The sequence below is a fragment of the Lissotriton vulgaris genome, chromosome 5 (genome assembly GCF_964263255.1).
Source record: "Lissotriton vulgaris chromosome 5, aLisVul1.2, whole genome shotgun sequence".
Lineage (NCBI taxonomy): Eukaryota > Metazoa > Chordata > Amphibia > Caudata > Salamandridae > Lissotriton > Lissotriton vulgaris.
This window is the reverse complement of record NC_141693.1, coordinates 1,010,713,715-1,010,735,588: the sequence shown is the minus strand read 5'-3', so window position 1 is coordinate 1,010,735,588 and position 21,874 is coordinate 1,010,713,715. Positions and strand designations below refer to the sequence as shown.

Sequence of the window (21,874 nt, the reverse complement as noted above, 5' to 3'; positions counted from 1 at the left end):
AGGGGCCTGGAACCTCCGGACAGGCAGCGCTGTATCCCGAGGACAATGGCCGGGCGGAAGTGAGGTGAGGCCGGGTGCTGACGCCGGAAGTGGCGGCCCCCCCGACTCCTCACGGACAACGCAAGTGACACCAACCCCTGGTGAGCCTGTGGACTGACGGAGGGTGTCCTGCCGGCGCCGAAAACTAATCACGGCTCCGGGGGCAGGGAGGTGACCGGGAGCGGCGCAGTGGCCCGTGCATCGGCCCACCTGGGACCCAGACCTGCGAACCATCAAGCGGGTGGATTCGCCATCGAGTGGCCGGGAGGAGGCCCCGGAGGTATGTGGTGCGGGGATCTGCTGTGAGCCACGAAAACCTGCTTGGTGCCGGGGTCTCCCCCCCCCTGCCGCCCCCCCCCCCTGCGCTCTGAAGCACCGGGCGGCGCTGGTGGCGGCCGCGCGTCGCCCTCATTACTCCGGCAGTCCTGTGGAGGGCCTCCCCAGACACCCGGGGGTACCGCAGAGGGACACAGCCTGGGCAAGAAGGGCAGGGGACCAGCACTACACATCTCGGACTGCGACTGCACAGTACCGGGTGGACACTGAGTGTGGGGGTCGCATAACCGGGCTGCAACATTGGCAGGAACTGATCGCAGGCCCTACGCGACCAGTGCCGCGTGTGAAGAAACCATCTAGGTGGCATACATCCGTCCCCTGCCCCGAACCAAGCGACGACCCCGGCCTGTACACGCTCTACTTGCCGGCTGCACACAATGGCGCAAAGGGGCCCCAGAAACAGCTCCACACAAGCAAAGTTGGACAAATTCGCCTACGACAAGCACACTCCCCCGCAGGAACAACGCAGGCTGCCGGGGAAAGTGGCGGGCTCGGAGGGATCGAAGAAAGCCACACTAGAAGACGTCCTGGCTGCGCTGGCTCAGGTGCAGGCGACGGCGACAGAGGTCACCCTGATCCGAGCGGACCTCCAGAAAATCAACGAGCGAGTGAAGCAGGTCGAGGTTGTGACCAAATCAGTGGTTCAGGATGTCTCGGACCTCCAGATTGAAATGGGTCAGCTACGGGCGGACAACAAACTACTCAAGGAGAAGCTGGACGACCAGGAAGGGCGTTCGCGACGGAACAACGTCCGCATTTTGGGAGTGCCGGAATCGGAAACGACTGGAGCAATGGACCTCTATGTGGAGGACATGATCAAGAACAAACTGCAACCTAAGGGCCTATCGCATTTCTTCTCTGTGGAGAGGGCACACAGGGTGCCGGGAGGAAAGCCGAACACGGGGGGCCCCCCCGAGACCGATCCTGGCAAGACTCTTCAACTTTAGAGACCGTGACGCCATTTTACAGGCGGCTAGGGTGGCACCGGCCATTCAGATCCAAAACTCTAAAGTGTCATTCTTCCCGGACTACACGGCAGAGGTGTCCCGAAGACGGAGGACCTTCCACGAAGTGAAGAAGACGCTCCGCGAAAAGGAGTTGCCCTACTCTATGCTATTTCCGGCCAGGCGCCGTGTGGTAGCTGACAAAAAGGTCTGGTTTTTCGACTCCCCTGATGCGGCCAGGGACTGGCTGGAGGGCTGGCACACTGTGAGCAGGAATCGGAAGTCCAACAGACACAATACGGACCACCGGGCTGACAGCCGGACAGGTTCGCAAACTTCGGGAAGAGGAGGGCCGGAGAGGTCCCCAGCTCGAGACCTCGTGGAGACCGATGGAAACGAACGATTGGAATGAGGCATTGGGGTCACACTGACTCTTCGCCCAGGAACTACTGTTTTGTAGCTGCAATTGGACGCTGGCCTGATTTGTCCTGAAAGTGAGCAGGGATGCCGCCTGCCGGGGGAGACACTCTCCCCCCTACACGCAAGTACAATGGTTTGGGGAGGGAATAAGCACTCTGCTAAGTTGGGGAGGCGGGCAGTTGGAAGTCCGTTAGGCAGGGGGGCAGGGAGGGGGGATTGTTTTGAAGTTGTTTGGAACACATATGTATGGTCGAGAACTGCAACACACCACTCACGTGACGTATTGGAACGTTGGTTGAAGCGAGGATGTGGGGGCAGCGATGTAAGAATGTGCATTGATCATCTTAGTGACGTTTGTGACCACAAATGGCAGATGACCCTTCTATTAGACCGGGGGACGTAGACCCAAATTCCCGGGGTTCCCCATTAAAACTAATGACATGGAATGTACGCGGGCTAGGGGATAAGATCAAGCGGGGACTGGTGTTGATCACACTCAAAAGGCTGAAGCCCAGTGTGGCGATGCTGCAAGAGACACATTTAATGGGCGGGGCGACCAAGGCCATGGATCGGAAAGGGTACAAAATGCTGGTACATTCGGAATTCTCGTCCGGATCAAGGGGCACCGGTATCTTACTACTGAAATCCTCACAGTTTATTCCACTGCAGACTAAGACTGACAATCAAGGTTGCTTCGCCACAGTACAGGGACAATGGGAGGGTAGACTCCTTAATCTAGTGTCGGTATACATTCCCCCTGCACTCCACTCGGTACAACTCCTGAAATTAGCTGAATTTTTACTAGCCCTTCCAGAGGGAGAGGTAATTCTAGGGGGAGACTTTAACGCCATTATAGACGCCCAGTTAGACCGGTTCCCGGCAGGCGGCCCCGCCGGTGGTTCCTCACACTTCCAGCGCTTCATGTCTGCCATGGGTCTCATTGACATGTGGAGAAGCTCCCACCCTCAGTCCCGGCAGTTCACTTTCCACTCCGCAGTGCACGGAAGTCTTTCAAGAATTGACCATTTCCTGACCCTTGGCAACAGCTCCCATCACATAGACACCGTAGACATACACCCCAGGGGCGTCTCTGACCACTCCCCGATCACCCTGGAGATGTCCACTCACGAGAAGGTGCGCAGGCGGATATTCCCTATACATGCTACATACTTAAAGATCCCCAGGGTCCGCAAGGCCCTTAAGACAGTAACAACACAATATTTTGCCGAGAATGTGAATTCCGTGAGTTCGTCGGAGGTACTATGGGAGGCGTACAAGGCTGTCCTTAGGGGCCAAGCGGTAACCTCGATCGCGGGCCACAAGAAAGATAAAGCCCTGGAGCTTGCTACTTTGGAATTAAGCCTGCAGGAACTCACAACAACACACGAAAGGCAGCCCACGCCAAGTACGGCACATGCACTTACCATCCAACAACAACTCTACACGGATCATCTGAAAACTCAGGTGAAGGGCCACATTGCTGACACTCAGAATAAGGTTTATGAGATAGGGGATAAGGCGGGTAGGCTGCTGGCCTGGCTCGACAAACGGGACGGCGGCTATAGGGGCATCCAGCAGGTGAGAAATAGTCGGGGTGTGACACACGCGAGCCCCGAACTAATAGTGGAGGCGCTGGCAACCCACTTCGAGGGGGTGTACACCCCTGAGCGGGAAGTGACTTCCGAAATGGCCAAAGAGGCATTGGAAAGGATAGAGGTCAGGACACTGTCGGCAGAGGCCACGAGGGACATGGAGGCCGATATCACGGCGGAAGAGATACAGCTGGTGATTAACGCATTGAACCCGGGAAAAGCACTTGGCCCAAATGGCATTCCTATTGAATGGTACCAAGCGAAACCCGAACTATTGAGTACCCATCTCTTAACAATGTACACAGAATGTCTAGAGAAGGGTATGCTTCCGCCCGATCAGAGACTGGCCACTATAGTGGCTATCCCCAAACCGGGGAAACCACCAGAGGACTGCGCCTCTTATCGCCCCATCTCGCTGCTTAACGCAGAAGTTAAGATCCTCGCAAAACTTATAGCGACTAGACTTATGCCACATCTGCCCGATCTTATACACCCGGATCAGTCCGGGTTCATGCCGCACAGGAACACGGCACTTAATTTGCGCCGACTGCATGGGGTACTGGCACGGGCAGGGGCACTCACATCACCGGCAGTTATCCTGGCCCTCGACGCCAGAATGGCCTTTGACCTGGTGGAGTGGAACTACTTGTTCGAGGTCCTGTCCCGTCTGGGGTTCGGCCCCAAGATTATAGCCTGGGTGAAACTATTGTACGCCGACCTGGTCGCACAAGTGGTGGCCAATGGACATATCTCGCGCACGTTTCCACTGGGAAGAGGCACTCGTCAGGGGTGCCCACTCTCACCGCTGCTGTTCGCAATCTCACTGGAGCCTTTGGCCACCATGATACGGACCTCGCCACTGTTGAAGGGGATTGGCTGGGCGGAGGGCTGGGAGGACCGGCTATCCCTCTACGTGGACGACATGCTGGTGTATCTCACTGATCCGGAGCGGGGGGTGCCGGCCCTTCTACAACTCTGTGACGGCCATGGGAAAATCTCTGGTTACACGATCAACTGGGCCAAGTCGGAGCTGTTTGTCCTGAGGGGCCCGGCTCCGGCGCTGACCGCAGACTGCCCCCTGAGGATCGCAGGTTCCTCCTTCAAGTACTTGGGCATTCAGGTCACTAGGGACCCAGTGGAATTCATGGACAAGAATTTGGGACCCCACGTTGAGCGACTGAAGCAGGATGTAAAATTCTGGGCGGGGCTGCCCCTCACGCTGTTGGGGAGAGCTGCTCTATATAAAATGAAGTCTTTGCCCCGCTTCCTGTATGTACTCGAAAATACTCCATACCCCGTGAGCCCTAAGTTCTTTCAGCGGGTGGCTGCACTGGTGTCAACCCTAATGTGGGGCAACCTCCCACCACGTATCGCGCAAGCCAAACTGCACAGAGGGTGGTATGACGGCGGGATAGCACTCCCCAACTTGACAATGTACTATTGGGCGGCGCAGTTAAAGCCCATCAACTGCTGGATACACACCCCACAGTCTGAGCCTGCATTTCAGGCGGACAGGGCGCAACTGGGCACGAACAGCCTACTGGCCCCACTGTATGACCGTACAAAGGCGCATAAACTGGAGGGGCCTACCAGACTAACCACGGCGCTGTGGCATACGGCAACCGCAGCGTTGGGCTGGAAGGGAAGAAATACGAACCTCACACCACTGTGGGACTCTAAAGTCTTTGGCAATCTGCGAGCCAGCAAGGGCTTCTCTCATTGGGACACGATAGGCATATCTACAGTCGGGGACCTTTGGGAGAGAGGCGCGGTAATCACCTTTGGCAGATTGGGGGAGCTGTTTAACCTTGGGGAGAGGGAGTTGTACAGGTACATCCAGATCAGACATGCACTGCTAGCGGTCACTCCCCCGGACAGTACATTGCCGGAAGCGTCCCCACTTGAGGACCGACTCCTCACTGAATACATGGCTGAAAAAGCGACCTCCCTAATATATCGTAAACTACTCAACAACCTACCAGATCCACTGACTAGGCTAAAAGAGCACTGGGAGGAGGAAATCGGGGAGATGGACGAACATGAGTGGAATTTAGCGATAGCATCTCCTAAGGAAGTGGGTATCTCGGCTCGACAGACTTGTGCAATTAAAAGTCTTACACAGGGTTTACTACACTAGAACCATGCTCCATCGCATACACAGAACGCAACACCCTTTCTGCCTTCATGGATGCGGAGAGGAGAGCACCTTCTTTCACACTGTGTGGGACTGCCCACGTATCCAGGAGTTCTGGAGACAGGTACTGCGGACGATCTCACAGGCATTAGAGATATCGATGCTGCCTGATCCGAGGCGGTGTCTCCTGAACATATGGGAGCAGACAGATGTCTCCAGGCAGGATCAAACATGGGTTACAGTGGGGTTCATGGTTGCCAAACGGGACATAGCACAGAAGTGGGGCGCGGCTGATGCACCTACAACGACACAATGGGGTCTCAACATGGACAGGGTCATGGTGACGGAACGTGCAGTATACTCTAACAGGGCCTGCCCGGGGAAGTGGAACAGGGTCTGGTCCAAGTGGAATACCTACAGGGGGGAAATCTGCGATCCCTTAGCTGAGGAGGAGCTCGATGAGTCTGACGATGATGAGGAAAGGGGCTAGGTGGGCACGGGGTGCACACTGGACGAGTGGAGGGAGGTCCGTAGATTTTAGATGACATTAGAACACTTAGGCCTTGTCCTTGGCGTTGATGGAGGGTGTACCATAGGACTGCTACCCGGAAGATCCCACACACACCTGGTACTGGGGTGGGAGGTGCGTAGATATTGGTGAAAGGGAACGACTGCAGGGGGGGTACATTCCTAAATAGCGACTATATCTATTCGCCCATAATGAACGACCAGTATGTGTTCTTTTAGTTTGCTGTTATGTTTTTGTTTCTGCAAAAAAAGGAAAAACCACAAAAACCTCACTGATTTCCTGAACATTCGATTACATGCACCTTTTCTATGTGGCGGTGACTAAATAATGTATGGGAATCTGTCAACATGATACGCATTGGACTTTACCGCATTCTGAGGATGTTACATTGATGGCGGCCAGCCCGATCGGGTTGTAGGCCAATTGCTGTGTAATTTGTAAGGTGCAATAAAGGTTTAAAAAAAAAAATGGCAGTAAAATAGTTTATTAAAAACAAATAAATGCCTCCCTTCTTTGGAGGGCTAGATCCTTACCATAGAGGGGCTTGAGGTGAGGGTAAGGAGTTTGCTGATGAGCGTTTCCATGTGCAGGCTCATTATCGGAGTGGCGTCTAGCATGAGGGGTTCTAAACAAGTCAGAGTAGACAACTGAACGACTCGATCAGGACAAGATAATGCCTCCAGCAGCAAAGAGAACAGCTGAAACAAGACAGAAGAATGAGGTAGTGCAATAAAGTGTCTAAAACTTGCAAAATGAGAGCCATCACCACCAAGGTTGGACTTCTTGCAATGATGTTTGTCATGTAATGATCCGCTCAACTTACACTTCACTAAGTCTTAGCTGGCAACAGTAGTGAACACACATACAGCTTTGCCAGCAAGGAAGCGGCAGATATATGCAATGTTTAACAAGTCCACGCAATCGTTCATCTGCTCCCTACAGCAAACCTTTTGATTAGTATGCATCCAAGCCTTTTTCATAAAAATCAAACCGACATCACAACTGTAACAAAACTGGCACTACTATTCGCTGTCTTGTGAAAAGAGGCAATGATCAAACCAGCATGATGTATGAAGTACTGTGTGTTAGCAAGGTCATGTTCACTGCTGGGCAATGTGAGAATATTGGAATGATATAGTGAACTTCAAGGCTTAGCACTCATTCTCTAGTCTCAAGCACCAAATTCACAGCTTACATTCTGACCAAGATTTCTATCAGCAAGTGTCAAACATTCTAGACAGAACATACCTAGACAGAAGCACTTACACCATTACCATAGACCATTGTTTAACATGAATCTATACAGATTTCCCACTGCCCATTAATTAACATTGAATTACAAATCTGTACAACCATCAGCACCCATTAATAGGATGTGTACTTGATCTCACCGATGGCAGCTCTGTCATTAGGACCTGCTTTGGCAGCGAATTCAGGACTTGTGATAGTGCCTTCAGATAGTTTGACTTGTTATCTATTTTTTAGTAAGATAAGAAGTACAATGAAAATACAATTATTAAGAGGCACAGGAAACACCTAGAGTGCAAACCACATTTTCTTACAGTAGATGTTGCAACAGAACGATAATAAAACTTAATTTATTTTCCTTCATCTATGTTTGTTTTTTGAAGTTCGGCTACCGTATACGATATACTAATGTCAGTTCATAGTCTCAATTCATAGGCTGAAAGTTTGAAGAATCACATCTGCCACTACCGACATGAACAATGTTTTTTTGGCATTCCACGGGGATAGAACTTGCTCATTTATTTGTCTTTATTCATATGTGAGGATTTGTGTGTAGTGCCTACTTCTTAGGTGTGATTACTTAATATGAACGCATTAGACAAAATGTTGCTGTGAAATATCTTTTTGTAAAAATAAAAATGTAAAATATAATTTCAACATACAGTACACATGCTGCTGCTAAACTATAAAAACAAAACAAGCATATCATGTTCACTTCTTCATAATGTTAAATGTTACTAAACAGTCTGGATTGTTAATACATTTTCAAATCCAAAAACATTGGAGGCAATGAGGAGGACTTTAAAGTCACTTGTGCAACCTCCATGCATACAGAAAGACAACCAACAGACACTGGGACAGAATATACTCCACATCCAGAAGAGCACATGTAGATTTCACAATGAGTTCAAACAGATTGGGGAACCAAGAGTGACTTGCAAAGCGATGAGCTATGAGAATAAGTTCTGCTGCGTAGCTTACCTTCTGAATCACTCTTAGCAAAAGAGGGAAGGGGGGTAATTTGTAATAAAGCAGGAACCTACGGTCACTCCTGAAAGCTTCCTAAATGATCCATTCTGAAAAATCACTGAACATAAAAAGGGACACCTCTTGCCACAAACTAGTCTCAGGTGTCATTGAAGAGGTCTCATCTGGAGAGGGTCCTGGGAAATCAATCTCAAATGTCCTTAAAGAGATTCCTTTTAGGGAATGGCCTTTGGCATCAGGAAAACGTATGAAGCCAGAAGACGTAAAAGTCTCAGGTCAAACCAGGCTTACTAATGAAAGTTTTACCGGAATTTGAGAATCAGCTCTCACATGCCAGCTCTTTCCTGTGCAGGGAAAAGCAGTTCTCTGATAGTGCCTATGATTGTCTCAATAAAATGTAGATGCTGAGAAGGCTTTCCTTTGTTGTTGAAGAAAAAACACAAGACAAGCAAAAGGGTGCCCTTTAACATCTACATGCCTGGCTAGTTCATACAGGATCTCACTTTCATCAGCCAGTGGCCCTTGTACAGGCTTATTTATGTGCACCGTCTGAGAAGGTAAGTCACCACTATTTCAAGGATACTGATGAGTACACTGTGCAGGAGTGAGGCAGAAAAGGGGGACACCAAATTGGTACGGCTTCCCTCCAACAACAAGTTATTTCCTGCATATGGTGTTATAAAACAAATTTTTCGGAATATTCAGTGACGTCATCCAGTCTTCCCTATGAACAACCTGACAGGTCTTCTTTAGAATTTGCCCTCTAGATACTTATACAGTAATCGAAGGCTGTGAATTGTATGAAATGCCTCTATTTTTTCAGACAATAAAATATCTATAGAATAATCCCTTTCCTAGCACTAAACATTAATCCTTTTCTATTGCTCATTTCTGTAGCAACACTGCAACCTCCTTTGGGATGTATGTGTGGGTGGCGCAATGAGATTTGGACAGATTGATGAATGGACAGCTTTTTTTTTTTAAACACCTGCGGCAGTACAGTGGCATTTATAAATCACATTTTAGCAGGGTTTGGGGAGGTGGGAGTTGACAAGGAAGTAGAGGACCTCTACTCTCCACTTCCACTGTCGGGGGTGAAAGAATTGTTGCTGCTCTAGAAGCTTAGGTTGCTGCAAAGGGCAGTTGTTGCATTCAACACAAATACTTCATTGCCAGTACGGTTTATGAAGTTATCATGCAGGACACACATGACGTCTGCAATTGGTGTCTAGGCTTGGAAAATGATCCCCTGACTTCTGGCTCCAGTGTTTCAATGCACCGGAAGGCCAGCAGGAAGCGGAAGGCAAAGCTTTTTTTATGAAGAGTCCTCAGGAATACGCTAAACTATTTACCTCAGCTCAGGTAAGTGATGGTTACTCTTACTCAGAGTAAAGCAGAGACAGGAGGATCAGGAAAACTTCAATTTGTGCCCTGAATTAGTAGCAACGAGGAAATCTGAGCAGAACGAGCAGCTTGATCCTCTTTGTGTCACTGCATTCTTTAGGGTTTCGTTAGTCACACAAAATAAGTGCCTGCCAAAGACAAAGGCAATTTTATGTGAGAGACGATGGAGTTTTAGAAATGAACTCTCTTGGTTATATGTCTTCTGAAGTCAGCAGATAATGCTGAAAGTAAACTATATTCTACTGTTTTCTCAGCTTCAGTGCTCCGTAATTTGTGTCACTGCATTGTTTTTCTCTGTGCCCTGTTATTGTGTCACTACATTGCATTCTGTGCCCCCTCCCCGCCCTTTTGCGACCGTCTTCTTTTTCCCGTTCTGTAACCCCCCCCCCCCCAACAACCCGCCGCTGCTCCCTTGCGGCCCCGCCCCCTTTTTTTTCTGTACCCTGTCCCCCCCCTTAGATTTGCCTCCCCGCTCCTGCCTCCCAGCTGCCCCTCCCTCCCACTTCGCCATTTATGGCGAGGACCGCGAGCACGTGCAGCGAGCACGCGCGCCAAAGGCAAGCCTGTCTACGCCCGTCTGCGCCTGGACCGCGCCCAGCGCCAGGACCCCTGGCCCGCAACGATGCAAGCCCACCCAACGGACTTACGACGCCGCCACCCTCCACACACTCAACGCCGGCCGGAACCCCACCTGCTACCGAGCCACCCCGAAACGCACACACACGGACCCTTCACCTGCCAAGACTGCAAATTCACCTGCCTCCAAACCTGCACCGCACCCGCCAAGTCCAGCACCAGCAACAATCACCTCAGGTGCATCCTGCTCAACACCCCCTCCGTCCACAGGCACGCCGTCGAACTCTGGAACCTCCTTGACACAACAGCACCAGACGTCGCCTTCCTCACAGAAACCTGGATGAACGCCTCCTCAGCCCCTGACAATGCCATAGCCATCCCGGATGGCTACAAGATCACCCGGAGGGACCGCGTTAACCAAACCGGAGGAGGCATCGCCATCGTCCACAGAAACACCATCTGCATCACGACCAACTTCAACGACACCCTCACCGCCGCCGAGCACCTTCACTTCCAGATACACACCGACCCCAAGACCACCCTCAGAGGCACTCTCATATACAGACCCCCGGGACCACTCACACAATTCAGCGAAGCCATCGCAGACTTCATCAGCCCGCACGCCCTCACCTCCTCAGACTACATACTCCTAGGTGACCTCAACTTCCACCTGGAGAACAACAATGACAACAACACCACCACCCTGCTGAATAACCTCGCCAACCTCTGACTCAAGCAACTGGTGAACACCCCCACCCACGACGCCGGCCACACGGTTGACCCCATCTTCACCTCCAGCAAGCACATCTCCTTCAGCCACTCCACCGGACTACACTGGACTGACCACAGCTGCGTCAACTTCGACTTCAGGAAAACCACAACCCACCACCACCCGCAACAGGCTCCCCGCAGAAGCTGGAGCAAGATCACCGCCGACCAGCTCACCACCTCCCTCAGCCAGAACCCTCCCATCAACACAACAGACCCCAACGAAGCAGCCCCCAACCTCACACAGTGGCTAACCATCTGCGCCGACTACCTCGCACCACTGAAGAACCCACCCAGCAGACCCGGCAGCAAGAAAGCCTCATGGTTTACCAACGACCTCAAAAACTCCAAGAAAACCTGCCGCACCCTCGAGAAAGTCTGGCGCCACGACCAAACTACAGAAAACATGATAGCCCTCAAGAACGCCACCCGCAAACACCACCAGCTGATCCGCATCACCAAAAGGACAAGATTCAAAGAACGACTGGACAACAACACCCACAACAGCAAGGAACTCTTCAGCATCGTCAAAGAACTCACCAACCCCAGCGCCTGCAACAACAACATCACACCCTCACAAGACCTCTGCGACTCACTCGCCTCGTTCTTTCACCGCAAGATCGCCGACATACACAACAGCTTCAGCGCACAGACCACGCTCTCAACCGCCGAACCAGCGCACCCAACCACCACCCTCTGCGCCTGGACCTCGGTCAGCACCGAAGACACCACCCGCACGATGAACACCATCCACTCCGGCTCCCCTACCGACCCATGCCCACACCACATCTTTAACAAAGCCGACTCCATCATCGCACCCCAACTCCGGGACATCATCAACAGCTCCTTCGCATCCGCCACCTTCCCGGAGAGCTGGAAACCGAGCTGAGCGCCCTCCTGAAGAAACCCACTGCAGACCCCACAGACCTCAAGAACTTCCGCCCCATCTCGCTCCTCCCTTTTCCTGCCAAAGTCATCGAGAAGACCGTCAACAAACAACTCTCCACCTTCCTCGAGACTAACAGTTCCCTCGACCCCTCGCATTCTGGTTTCCGAGCAAACCACAGCACCGAGACCGCCCTCATCGCAGCAACCGACGACATCAGGTCCCTGCTCGACAACGGGGAAACAGCTTTACTCATCCTCCTGGACCTCTCAGCAGCCTTCAACACCGTATGCCACCGCACCCTGATACAGCGCCTCAGCAACACCGGAATCCAAGGAATGGCCTTGGAGTGGATCATCTCGTTTCTCGCCGGAAGAACCCAGAGAGTCCGCCTCCCACCGTTCCGATCCGCGGCCACCAAAATCATCTGTGGTGTCCCGCAAGGATCCTCGCTCAACCCCACCCTCTTCAACCTCTACATGAGCCTCCTCGCAGCCATCGCACGCCAACACAACCTTAAAATCATCACCTACACCGACGACACCCAGCTGATCCTCTCCCTCACCAACGACCCCGACACCGCCAGAGCCAGCCTCCCGGAAGGAATGAAAGAAGCCGCGGAATGGATGAAGCTCAGCCGTCTGAAACTGAACTCAGACAAGACGGAAGTCCTCATCCTGGGACCATCCCCTTCTGCCTGGGACGACTCCTGGTGGCCCCTTGCCCTGGGCACCGCACCCAAGCCAACGGACCATGCACGCAACCTGGGCTTTATCCTGGACTCCTCCCTCACAATGACCAAGCAAGTCAACGCCGTCTCGTCTTCCTGCTTCAACACCCTGCGAATGCGCCGAAAGATCTTCCGATGGATCCCCACCGAAACCAGGAAGACTGTCACCCAGGCCCTCGTCACCAGCCGTCTGGATTACAGGAACACCCTCTACGCTGGAACCCCAGCCAAACTCCAGAAAAGACTCCAACGCATACAGAACGCCTCGGCAAGACTCATCCTGGACATCCCCCGTCACAGCCCAATCTCCGCCCATCTGAAAGACCTGCACTGGCTCCCCGTCAGCAAGAGGATCAGGTTCAGACTCCTCACGCACACAAGGCTCTCCACGACATGGGAACCAAATACCTCAACAGCCGCCTCACATTCTACACACCCACCCGCCAGTTCCGATCCGCCAGCCTCACCCTCGCCACCGTCGCACGAATTCGCAAAGCCACCGCCGGAGGAAGATCCTTCTCCTACCTGGCGGCCAAGACCTGGAACTCCCTCCCCACCCACCTACGGCTGACCTAGGACCATCTCTCCTTCAGGAAACAACTCAAGACCTGGCTGTTCGAGCAGTAGCGGCTCCCCCCTCCCCCTCACCCCTCCCCCCCTCCCCCTCTCAGCGCCTTGAGACCCTTACGGGTGAGTAGCGCGCTTTACAAGTTTGTTTGATTTGATTTGATGGGGTTTCCATGGATTATAGTAATGATACTCTTATTGGAGCGACAAAACAACATCTTGTGCTACCAGGCTTGTGATTTGAGGAAAGAATCAAATTAAATACAATGCATACCACTTTGAAAGTCTTTCGATGAAAACACTGAATATCCCTCTCCGAAAATTTTCACTAGGATAAAAGACCTCTGAACAAAAGTACTTTAAGACCCAAGCCAAAGATTCTTCTTCAGTTTTGTAAAATAACTAAATTCAGTTTCTTATATTATATTTGGACACTTACTTTTTTGTGATACATCTTCATCACCTTCTATAATCTGGTGTTCTTGCCACATTATTTGCCCTATCCACACCCATCCATCTTCTCCATTGGTCACCACCTTCCTTTCCTCTTTCTTGCCCTTCACCTTCCATTTCTCCTCCTCTTTTCGCCAACCTCACCTCCCCGCTACTTCCCTTGCCATTGTTTAAATGATTCCTAATTGTTTTCATCAATTCACTGTAAACAGAGACCCCCAATCTCTCCAGGTTCTCTGTAAAGCAGGTTTACATCTTCCTGGTTGAGCTGCGCTCCAATAAAAGGCAAAATAAATAAAAGTCTAGACCAGGGAGCTGGAAAATACCCACAAATATTCAAAACAACCAAATGAAATCCGAAATTTTGTAAATATTTTCATAATGCAGCCTGATGCAAAACTTAGAATTTTGAAACGCAGCATCACCATCAGCGCAGCATCACCATCCAACAAGCAGAAAGTTCTTTAGAGGTTATGTTTGTGGATTATCTAAAGAGTAAAGTATTTATGCTGCACAAATATAACGGAGTGGGAAATGCACGCAAAAAAAATGACTTGCGGGCTGAAGCCAGGACAAATTAGTACGAGCAGAGGCAATAAACTACTTTTATCATATCATCAAGCAGACAAAAGCAGCAGACGGCCGAAGGAAATGCTCATCTAGAAAGATGAGTGTTTCATTAGGTATCCTGTTAGAATACCACATGTGCATGAAGGGAAGGTTCATGTTTTTAGTCAGACATCGCCCATCAAAGATTTTCTGGACTAAATAAATATTCAGAACTTAAACACTGTGTTAAGTAGGCTAATGGATCATCTTAACACTTCAAGGTTCATCTCAATGTTTCTGCCATTAAAGAGGGGGAAGCCGAGGCAGACGTCCAAAAGACAGTTTACCTTATAAAAACGTGGCATTATTAGTTTGAGTCCAACTTTGACACCCTCTCCTTCCACTACCACACACCCTTTTTGCCATGGATCACTAGTGCATATAGAGACCTAGAGGATACTATTACGCATGTGAGAGAATGCCATCTCAGCAAAGCTGACACTGGGGTTGTCTTTGTGGAATACTGACCTTTGCATATTCCCCCTATTGAATAAAACAATGTGAGCAAAAATGCCTTTCTAATCTATTTTTATATAACCTAAGTTCGACTTACCTTCCACTGCCGAATGAAACCCTTGAACTATTTTTGGCACATTTTCTGTGAAGAATCGCTGCCGGAACATGATTCGCACATTGGCATGACACGCTTTGTTGAGTACATCAGTAGAGTCCGACAAGAGAAGGGAGAAGTTGTCTGCAGCCGAAGAGCCAAGCTCTGCATCTGCTAATAAATGTATGAGCTGTAGAAATTCAAATGAAAAAAAAACACAAATCACCTTAGAATAACCAATAAATAACTCCTCCTTGAGGCACAGCCAATGAAAATATATAAGCTATAACTAATTGGAAATAACAACTAACGCTTTCCATGGGGATTCTATCTAAAGACCCAGCACAGATAAAAAAAAATCATAACTCTTCCCATCATCTTTTACCTAGCCAATGAAAAGATTATCAAAAAAGTGCAGAGGTCGTTCAAATGCAAAAATGAAGCAATATACCGTATGAAAATATGGGCATATTAGTTATTATCCTGTGCCTCCCCAAACTTACCATACTTTATTATGAAATGCATGTGAAGAAATGGGAAATTTAAAGAGCATTTACACATCACACATCCAAAGCTGATCATCATGTGTGAGTTTTACACATTTAATGATAGAATATAAATCTATGCACATTATTTCGAAATGAGGCAAACCGTTAATGAAACTAATGGAAAACACTACCTATACATGTCAGCTATGCAAGCATTTCAAAACATCAAGAAACATATAATCTCATAATAAACTAACATGAGCTTTAGTTCATACTCTTGACAAATTAATTATTGTAAACTATATCTTGTAATCCCACTAGATCATGACTTGTATTATTAGAAACACCTACTACTGATTAGAAATCTGTGACAGGATAGCATCCACAGTGCCAAATTAATAGGGCAAAATTGTTTAGTGCACAGCACTCACTCAACAGCCACATCCATCGATGTCCATGGAAATATCTGGCAAAACAGCCTGAGGCTTTATACTGACGGTGCTAGCTCCATGTCTGAGTCGGGGGATGAAAATGCTAGACGGCACAATGGAGCGTCGACATCGGGACTGGTATCTGGGACGGTCGAGGTGCTATGGCTGGCACAGTCCCAGATCCATCTGTGGATCCAACAGGCTCGTCCTGCACCGGGGGCGGACAAGCCGGCAGGGAACCAATTGCAGCCCTTCCCAAACCAGCAGGGACCAAAGACATGCCAGATGGAAAAGGTTGCCCAAATAGTAGGTCCAAGGCCTCATAAAATTCGCAGAGTTGGACTGGGGTCGCCCCGGCTCCCAGAAACTCAGGTAGGCGTCGTAGTGTCACCCATGCCCAGGATCAACCGTGGAGCCAGTCATAAGACTTTGACAGACAGGTTAAAGTCAAAGATCTCTTTGACTTCCTACTTTTTCTTTTTGCTGAACTTACTCGTTCGCCCAGACAACATATACTGAGGCGCAGATCGATGGCTCACGACAGATCCCAGGACCTTCCCATCGACCGTTGCCGCGTGGCACGTGCGTGGCAAGCAGCTTGAGGGACCATTCCCTCAAGGCCTTGGGGGGCAGCAGTCGAGGCAGGTCTTTACATCGTGGTTGCGCTCAAGGCACCAAAGGCAAACAATATGCATGTCAGCCACCGACATCTGTTGGTGACCGGATCGTAGGGCTTGAAGCCAGCTTTTCTAGTAGACATCCCTGCCACACTAGATAGAGAATCTCAAAAAACAAGATCAAAGAGTCGAAAAAGATCAGTCAAAAAATGACGGGGGTAGTCACTCCGGATCTGCGCTAACTGGAGTGGAAACAAAAGAAGTGACAGGGCGCTGGGGTGGCGCCTATATTGGCACTGTGTGCATTACTTTAGGAGCGGATGCCGCCACCGTCGATGCACAGAGAACCAAATGGCGCTACCTACCGACGTGCAGGCTTACTGCTCACAAAACTTTCCGGATCCAGTCTGATGCCTGGGGACAATTTTAAGGTAAAGAATATGCAGCTTAAAGTCTCCATCAGATTTGCAGTGTGATCTGCATATTTTCCAACCGTTGGAGTTTTCCTGTCACTAAGCTGAAATCCGGAGTGAAACTCCGCGAGTTCCGCCCACCCCAAGAGAGGAAGCAGTGTAAAAATGCAGTTAAAGTTCTGGACAGTAAATTATCACTTGGGGACAGCATATCTTAACTACAAGCATCACGTTAGGGCTAATTAAAGAAAACAAAAGAGTTCCTGCATTGCAGGAGCCTGCAGTGGAAAGACACTGGCCACTGGAAGCAGTACATGGGAATGGTTCCACATCAGGACTACTCGAAGTCCAGAAGGAAGACGGAGACGAGGAGGAAGTGCTGACCAATAGTAAGCAAGTAAAGAAAAGTGACGTGGGAGCCAGCCAATGGTAAGTAATGGTATGCAATGGGTGGACTGTAAGCCTTTTAATATAGTTATATATTTTTTAAAATACAAACGATTTTTCAAGCAGAGCACAAGCGCTGTGCAGGCAAAACGTAATGATGGAGATAAAACAAACTGTTCTTGGGAAGGAGTACAAGGATATAAAGCTTTGAAAATAAAATAGCTCGCACAATTGTCTGCCAAACTAATATGTTGCTAAACTAAAAAGAAATCCATAGGGACACACAGGTACTTCCAGTACTGGGTACTGCCACTGGTGAAATCAACAATTGTCTGACAGAAGTTCCTCAATATTCTGCAGACTCCAACATGAGCGAAAAGATCAGAAACAGCCCAGCAGTAACTAATGTTCTGGGACACATGGAACTGCACACCATCAGTAGGGACGCTAAATACCTTTGCTACTTGTTTTTTTTTTTACTCAAGTCTTTGCTTCCATCACAACATTCTACACTTGAAGCTGTTGAGCAGATGAGTACGTCTCTCTCCTGCTATTCCAAGTAGGATATGTGGTGCTGACGTTAGAGTAGGAGAAAGACTGTGCATTGTACTACAGGCATTGCTTTTTTGAAGAGCAGTCACAGAGCAGTGCCTTTGTGACCTCAGTTACTCAAGAATGGTTGAGGCCATAGTGAGGACAGTGTTGCTCTTATACAATTTATACAGAGGGAATACCTTAAGCAAGACTGAAGTTTACTATTATCTTCATCTATTAAAGTGTGTCACAAGGCTCCACGATTGCCATAGCCTGAATTGTGGCTTGAGGCATTAATCACTAATCTTGAATATGCATACAAATTTGTATTGTATTGTAAGCGCATTTATATAGTGCTTACTACCCCTGACGAGGCGTTGATGCGCTTTTTCAGTTAGTAACACGCTACTTCGGAACCCATAAAGGAATAATGGTGAATTAGTAAAGTGAAGACAACTCTGGGTAATCAAGCACTCTAGAAAACGTATTAACATAGCATAACAACAATTCTCCAGTACAAAGTGAGCCCAGATGGGCTACTCAACCATCCAGGTAAGCACCTACGATTAGTGGAAAGACATGCTATGTGTCAGATACACAAGACAGATACACCAGCCTGGGCTTGTTTCATTATGTCCGTCACAGAATCTTCTTCTGCTAATTCACAGCCCACAGTGTCCAAATGCTGGTGAAGCTATTGGCCAAGGGCTATCACCTTGGTTAATTTCTTCACTGTCATGGACTTTTCCAGCTGGGACTGCACCCTGTTGTCTGCCACTTTTATCCCGTGGCACCTAGAATCCAGATGTGCACTGAAGAACATAATGTCCTAAAATGTTAGTGCCTGCTTAGTTCTTTGGTTTAGCACTAGTTCTTTTTTTCTGGCAAAATGTAAGTGTGGCACAAAGCCGATAGTAGCAACTGCTGTATTATATCAATATAGGTACGACATCACTGAGGCATACAGAGCTTCAGGAAACAGACCATGAAACAACATCACTAATCACGCTTTTATGAAAACAGAATGTAGCTTGGATCCTTACCTTATTCGTCAAGTCTGTATTTAAAGGATGATATCGCAGCACTAGAGCTTTGGTCATCTGAAAATTACATGCACAAAAAGACAAAGGTGAGTTTTAAAGAAAACAAAAGGAAAATGCTACTTACCCAGTATGCATCTGTTCTTGCATATACGCATATAGAGCTGTAGATTCATATGCTTTAGCATAGCTCGTCATCTGGTGTTGGGTCGGGATGTTTGCACTTTGCTATTGTTCGAAGAAGTCTTTTAGTCACGAGGTAGGGAACTCCTCCTTTCGGTGATAGTGAGCATGGGCATCGGCTCCATTCCAGATTGTTTTGTTGTAAGGGTGATGTTGGCGATAGTAAGAGGAGAAAGAGATGTCCATCTACATTCTATCTAAGTAAGATGAGACTGCAACAGACAAAGGTACCCGGGGAGGCGGGTGGGCGCATATAGATCTACAGCTCTATATGCCAAGAACAGATGCATACTGGGTAAGTAGCATTTTCAGTTCGAGGCACATGAGCTGTAGATCATATGCTTTAGCTTAGACTATACAGCAGTTATCTCCCAAGCGGTGGCTGACCTTTGTCTGTGGCAGTGGTTTGAAATAGTGTTCTTAAAACGGCCTGACCCACACTTGCTTGTTGTATTGCTAACACATCTACACAATAGTGCTTTGTGAACATGTGTGGTGCAGACAATGTTGCTGCTTTGCGGATGTCATCTAAGGGTATGTTCCCTAAGAATGCCACTGAAGCCCCTAGTTTGCATGTAGAGTACGTCCTAGGGGGAACTGTTAATGTGCGTTTAGCTTTAATATACCATGTCTGGATGCATTTAACGATCCACCGTGCAATACCTGCTTTTGATATGGCATTGTCTTTATGCAGTGGTAAAAAATCGACAAAGAGTTGTTTTGTTTTTCGAAAAGATTTAGTTATTTCAATGTAATATAGTATTGCTCTTTTTACATTTAATGTGTGAAGAGCACATTCTGCCACTGAGTCTGACTGAGGAAAAAATATGGGTAGCTCAACAGACTGGTTAAGATGAAATGCAAAAACGGCTTTGGGTAGAAATTTGGGATTAGTCCCAAGAACCAATTTATTTTGATGGATTTGTAAAAATTGGTTTTTGTATAGTTAGTGTCTGGAGCTCACCAACTCTTCTGAGAGATGTGATGGCTATAAGAAAGGCTCCTTTCCAAGTGAGAAATTGTAGCTCACATTTTTATAGAGATTCAAATGGTGGGCCCATGAGTCTTGTAAGGACTATATTAAGATTACACATTGGAGAAGGTGGATGTCTAGGAGGAATGATTCTTTTAAGTTCGTCCATAAAGGCTTTGATAGCAGGCACGTGAAACAAAGACAAATGTAGTCTGTTTTGTAGGTAAGCGGCTATTGCAGTAAGATGTAACCGTATAGATGTATAGGCTAAATTACAATGCCCTAGTTGTAATAGGTAGCAAATGATGTTTTGGATTGAGACATGTAATGGATTGATTTGATTGTTTGCGCAGTAAATTACAAATCGCTTCCATTTTGCAGCGTAGCATGCTCTAGTGGTATGGCGTCTAGCCTCTTTAATGACATTCATGCAGTCTGCCGGGAGATTAAGGTAGCCAAACTCTATGATTTCAGGTGCCAGATCGCAAGGGTGAGTTGAGTGGGATCTGGATGTCTTATCTCTCCATGGTTCTGAGTGGGAAGCTTGGGGGAGCGGTGCAGTTTTTGGTGAGGAACTACTGATGGTTCCAATAGGGTTGTGAACCAGGGTTGTCGAGCCCATGTGGGAGCCACTCGTATCATTGTGAGGGACTGTTGCTTGAGCTTCCGAACCACTAATGGAATTAGCCGGAGAGGTGGAAAAGCGTAAACAAATCTGCCTGGCCAATTCATCCATAGCGCATTGCCTTTGGATAATGGGTGTGGGTACCTGGACACGATGTTTGGGCATTTTGCGTTGAGGTGTGTTGCGAACAGATCTATTTCTGAATAGCCCCACATTTGAAAGAATGGGATCAGAACTTGAAGATGTAGTTCCCAAATTGTGGATTTGTTGTTTTTGACGACTGAGCATATCTGCGATTTGGTCGTTTACTACTGGGAGGTGTTCCGCAAGGAGATATATCTATTGAGGTATGGCCCATCTTCATATGCTTTGAGCTAGGCGTGAAAGCTGTAGAGAGTGTATCCTTCCCTGTTTTTGTATGTAGTACATTGCTGTCATATTGTCTGTATTGACTAATACAGCGTTGCCTACTAGATGCAGTTGAAAAGCTTTCAATGCCAGAAAAATTGCTAGTAGCTCTAGGTAGTTTATGTGAAATTGTTTCTGTTGTAGTGTCCATGTGGCCTGAACAGTGTGTTTTTTTTGTTGAAAATCTTTATTGACATGAAGGCATTAGTGACATGTACAATATTGCAAATAGGATTCATCTTTGTTCTGTGCAATAATAAACCGGAAGTACAGTATGGTAGTGCGTACTTTAACATCTGTTAAATGTAATCCCAACAGTTACACTGATGTGTAACCTCAATTGTCTTTAGCACAGTAGTTGGATCATAACTTATCTGTCTCATATTATATACAGTATACCCCTCTAGCCCTCAAATCATGTTCAATAATATGTAAGAAAATGATTTAATGACAATAAAAGAAAAGAAAACCCAACTATTTGTCATCACTTACAGTATGTCTTCTATACAGTTCAACACCCATTAGCCATCTTCTTTAATTACAATTTGGTTTATGCTTAAGCCACCGAACAGTGTGTTTTTGAAGATGAGCTCCCCAACCATTGAGTGAAGTGTCTGCTGTTAACACTAGCTGTGGAACTGGATTGAGGAATGGCCACCCTTTGGAAAGGATTTGTGTATTCCACCACTGCAGAGAGCGATGGCTGCGGCCTTCTACCAACACCAGATCCGTTAGCTGACCTTGAGCCTGGTTCCACTGACGTGCCAAGAATTCCTATAGGGGATGCATTTGAAGTCTTGCGTAAGGGACGATTAGAATGCAAGAAGTCATCATGCCGATTTTTTGCATGAACACTCGGGCTGGTAGTGAGTGTTGGGGCTGAAATTGTAATATCACATTTTGCATGTTGCGTATCCTGACTGGGTTGGGGTATGCTAGAGCTTTGCAAGTGCCTATTGTAGCTCCTAGATACGCTTGTGAGTTGGACGGCTGAAGGTGAGAC

At 48.2% G+C, this 21,874-nt stretch overlaps 1 protein-coding gene across 1 annotated transcript in view; it reads right to left on the bottom strand.

Annotated features, from left to right (window-relative positions):
• MMS19 (MMS19 cytosolic iron-sulfur assembly component) overlaps window positions 1–21,874 on the bottom strand; it is a 479,913-nt gene that overhangs the window by 26,093 nt on the left and 431,946 nt on the right. The window contains exons 25-28 of the mRNA XM_086922625.1: window positions 18,686–18,742; window positions 14,776–14,962; window positions 7,386–7,468; window positions 6,528–6,692 (exon numbers count right to left, since the gene is read on the bottom strand). Of these exons, the coding sequence (XP_086778751.1) occupies window positions 6,528–6,692; window positions 7,386–7,468; window positions 14,776–14,962; window positions 18,686–18,742 (492 nt within the window). The remainder of the gene's footprint in view (window positions 1–6,527; window positions 6,693–7,385; window positions 7,469–14,775; window positions 14,963–18,685; window positions 18,743–21,874) is intronic.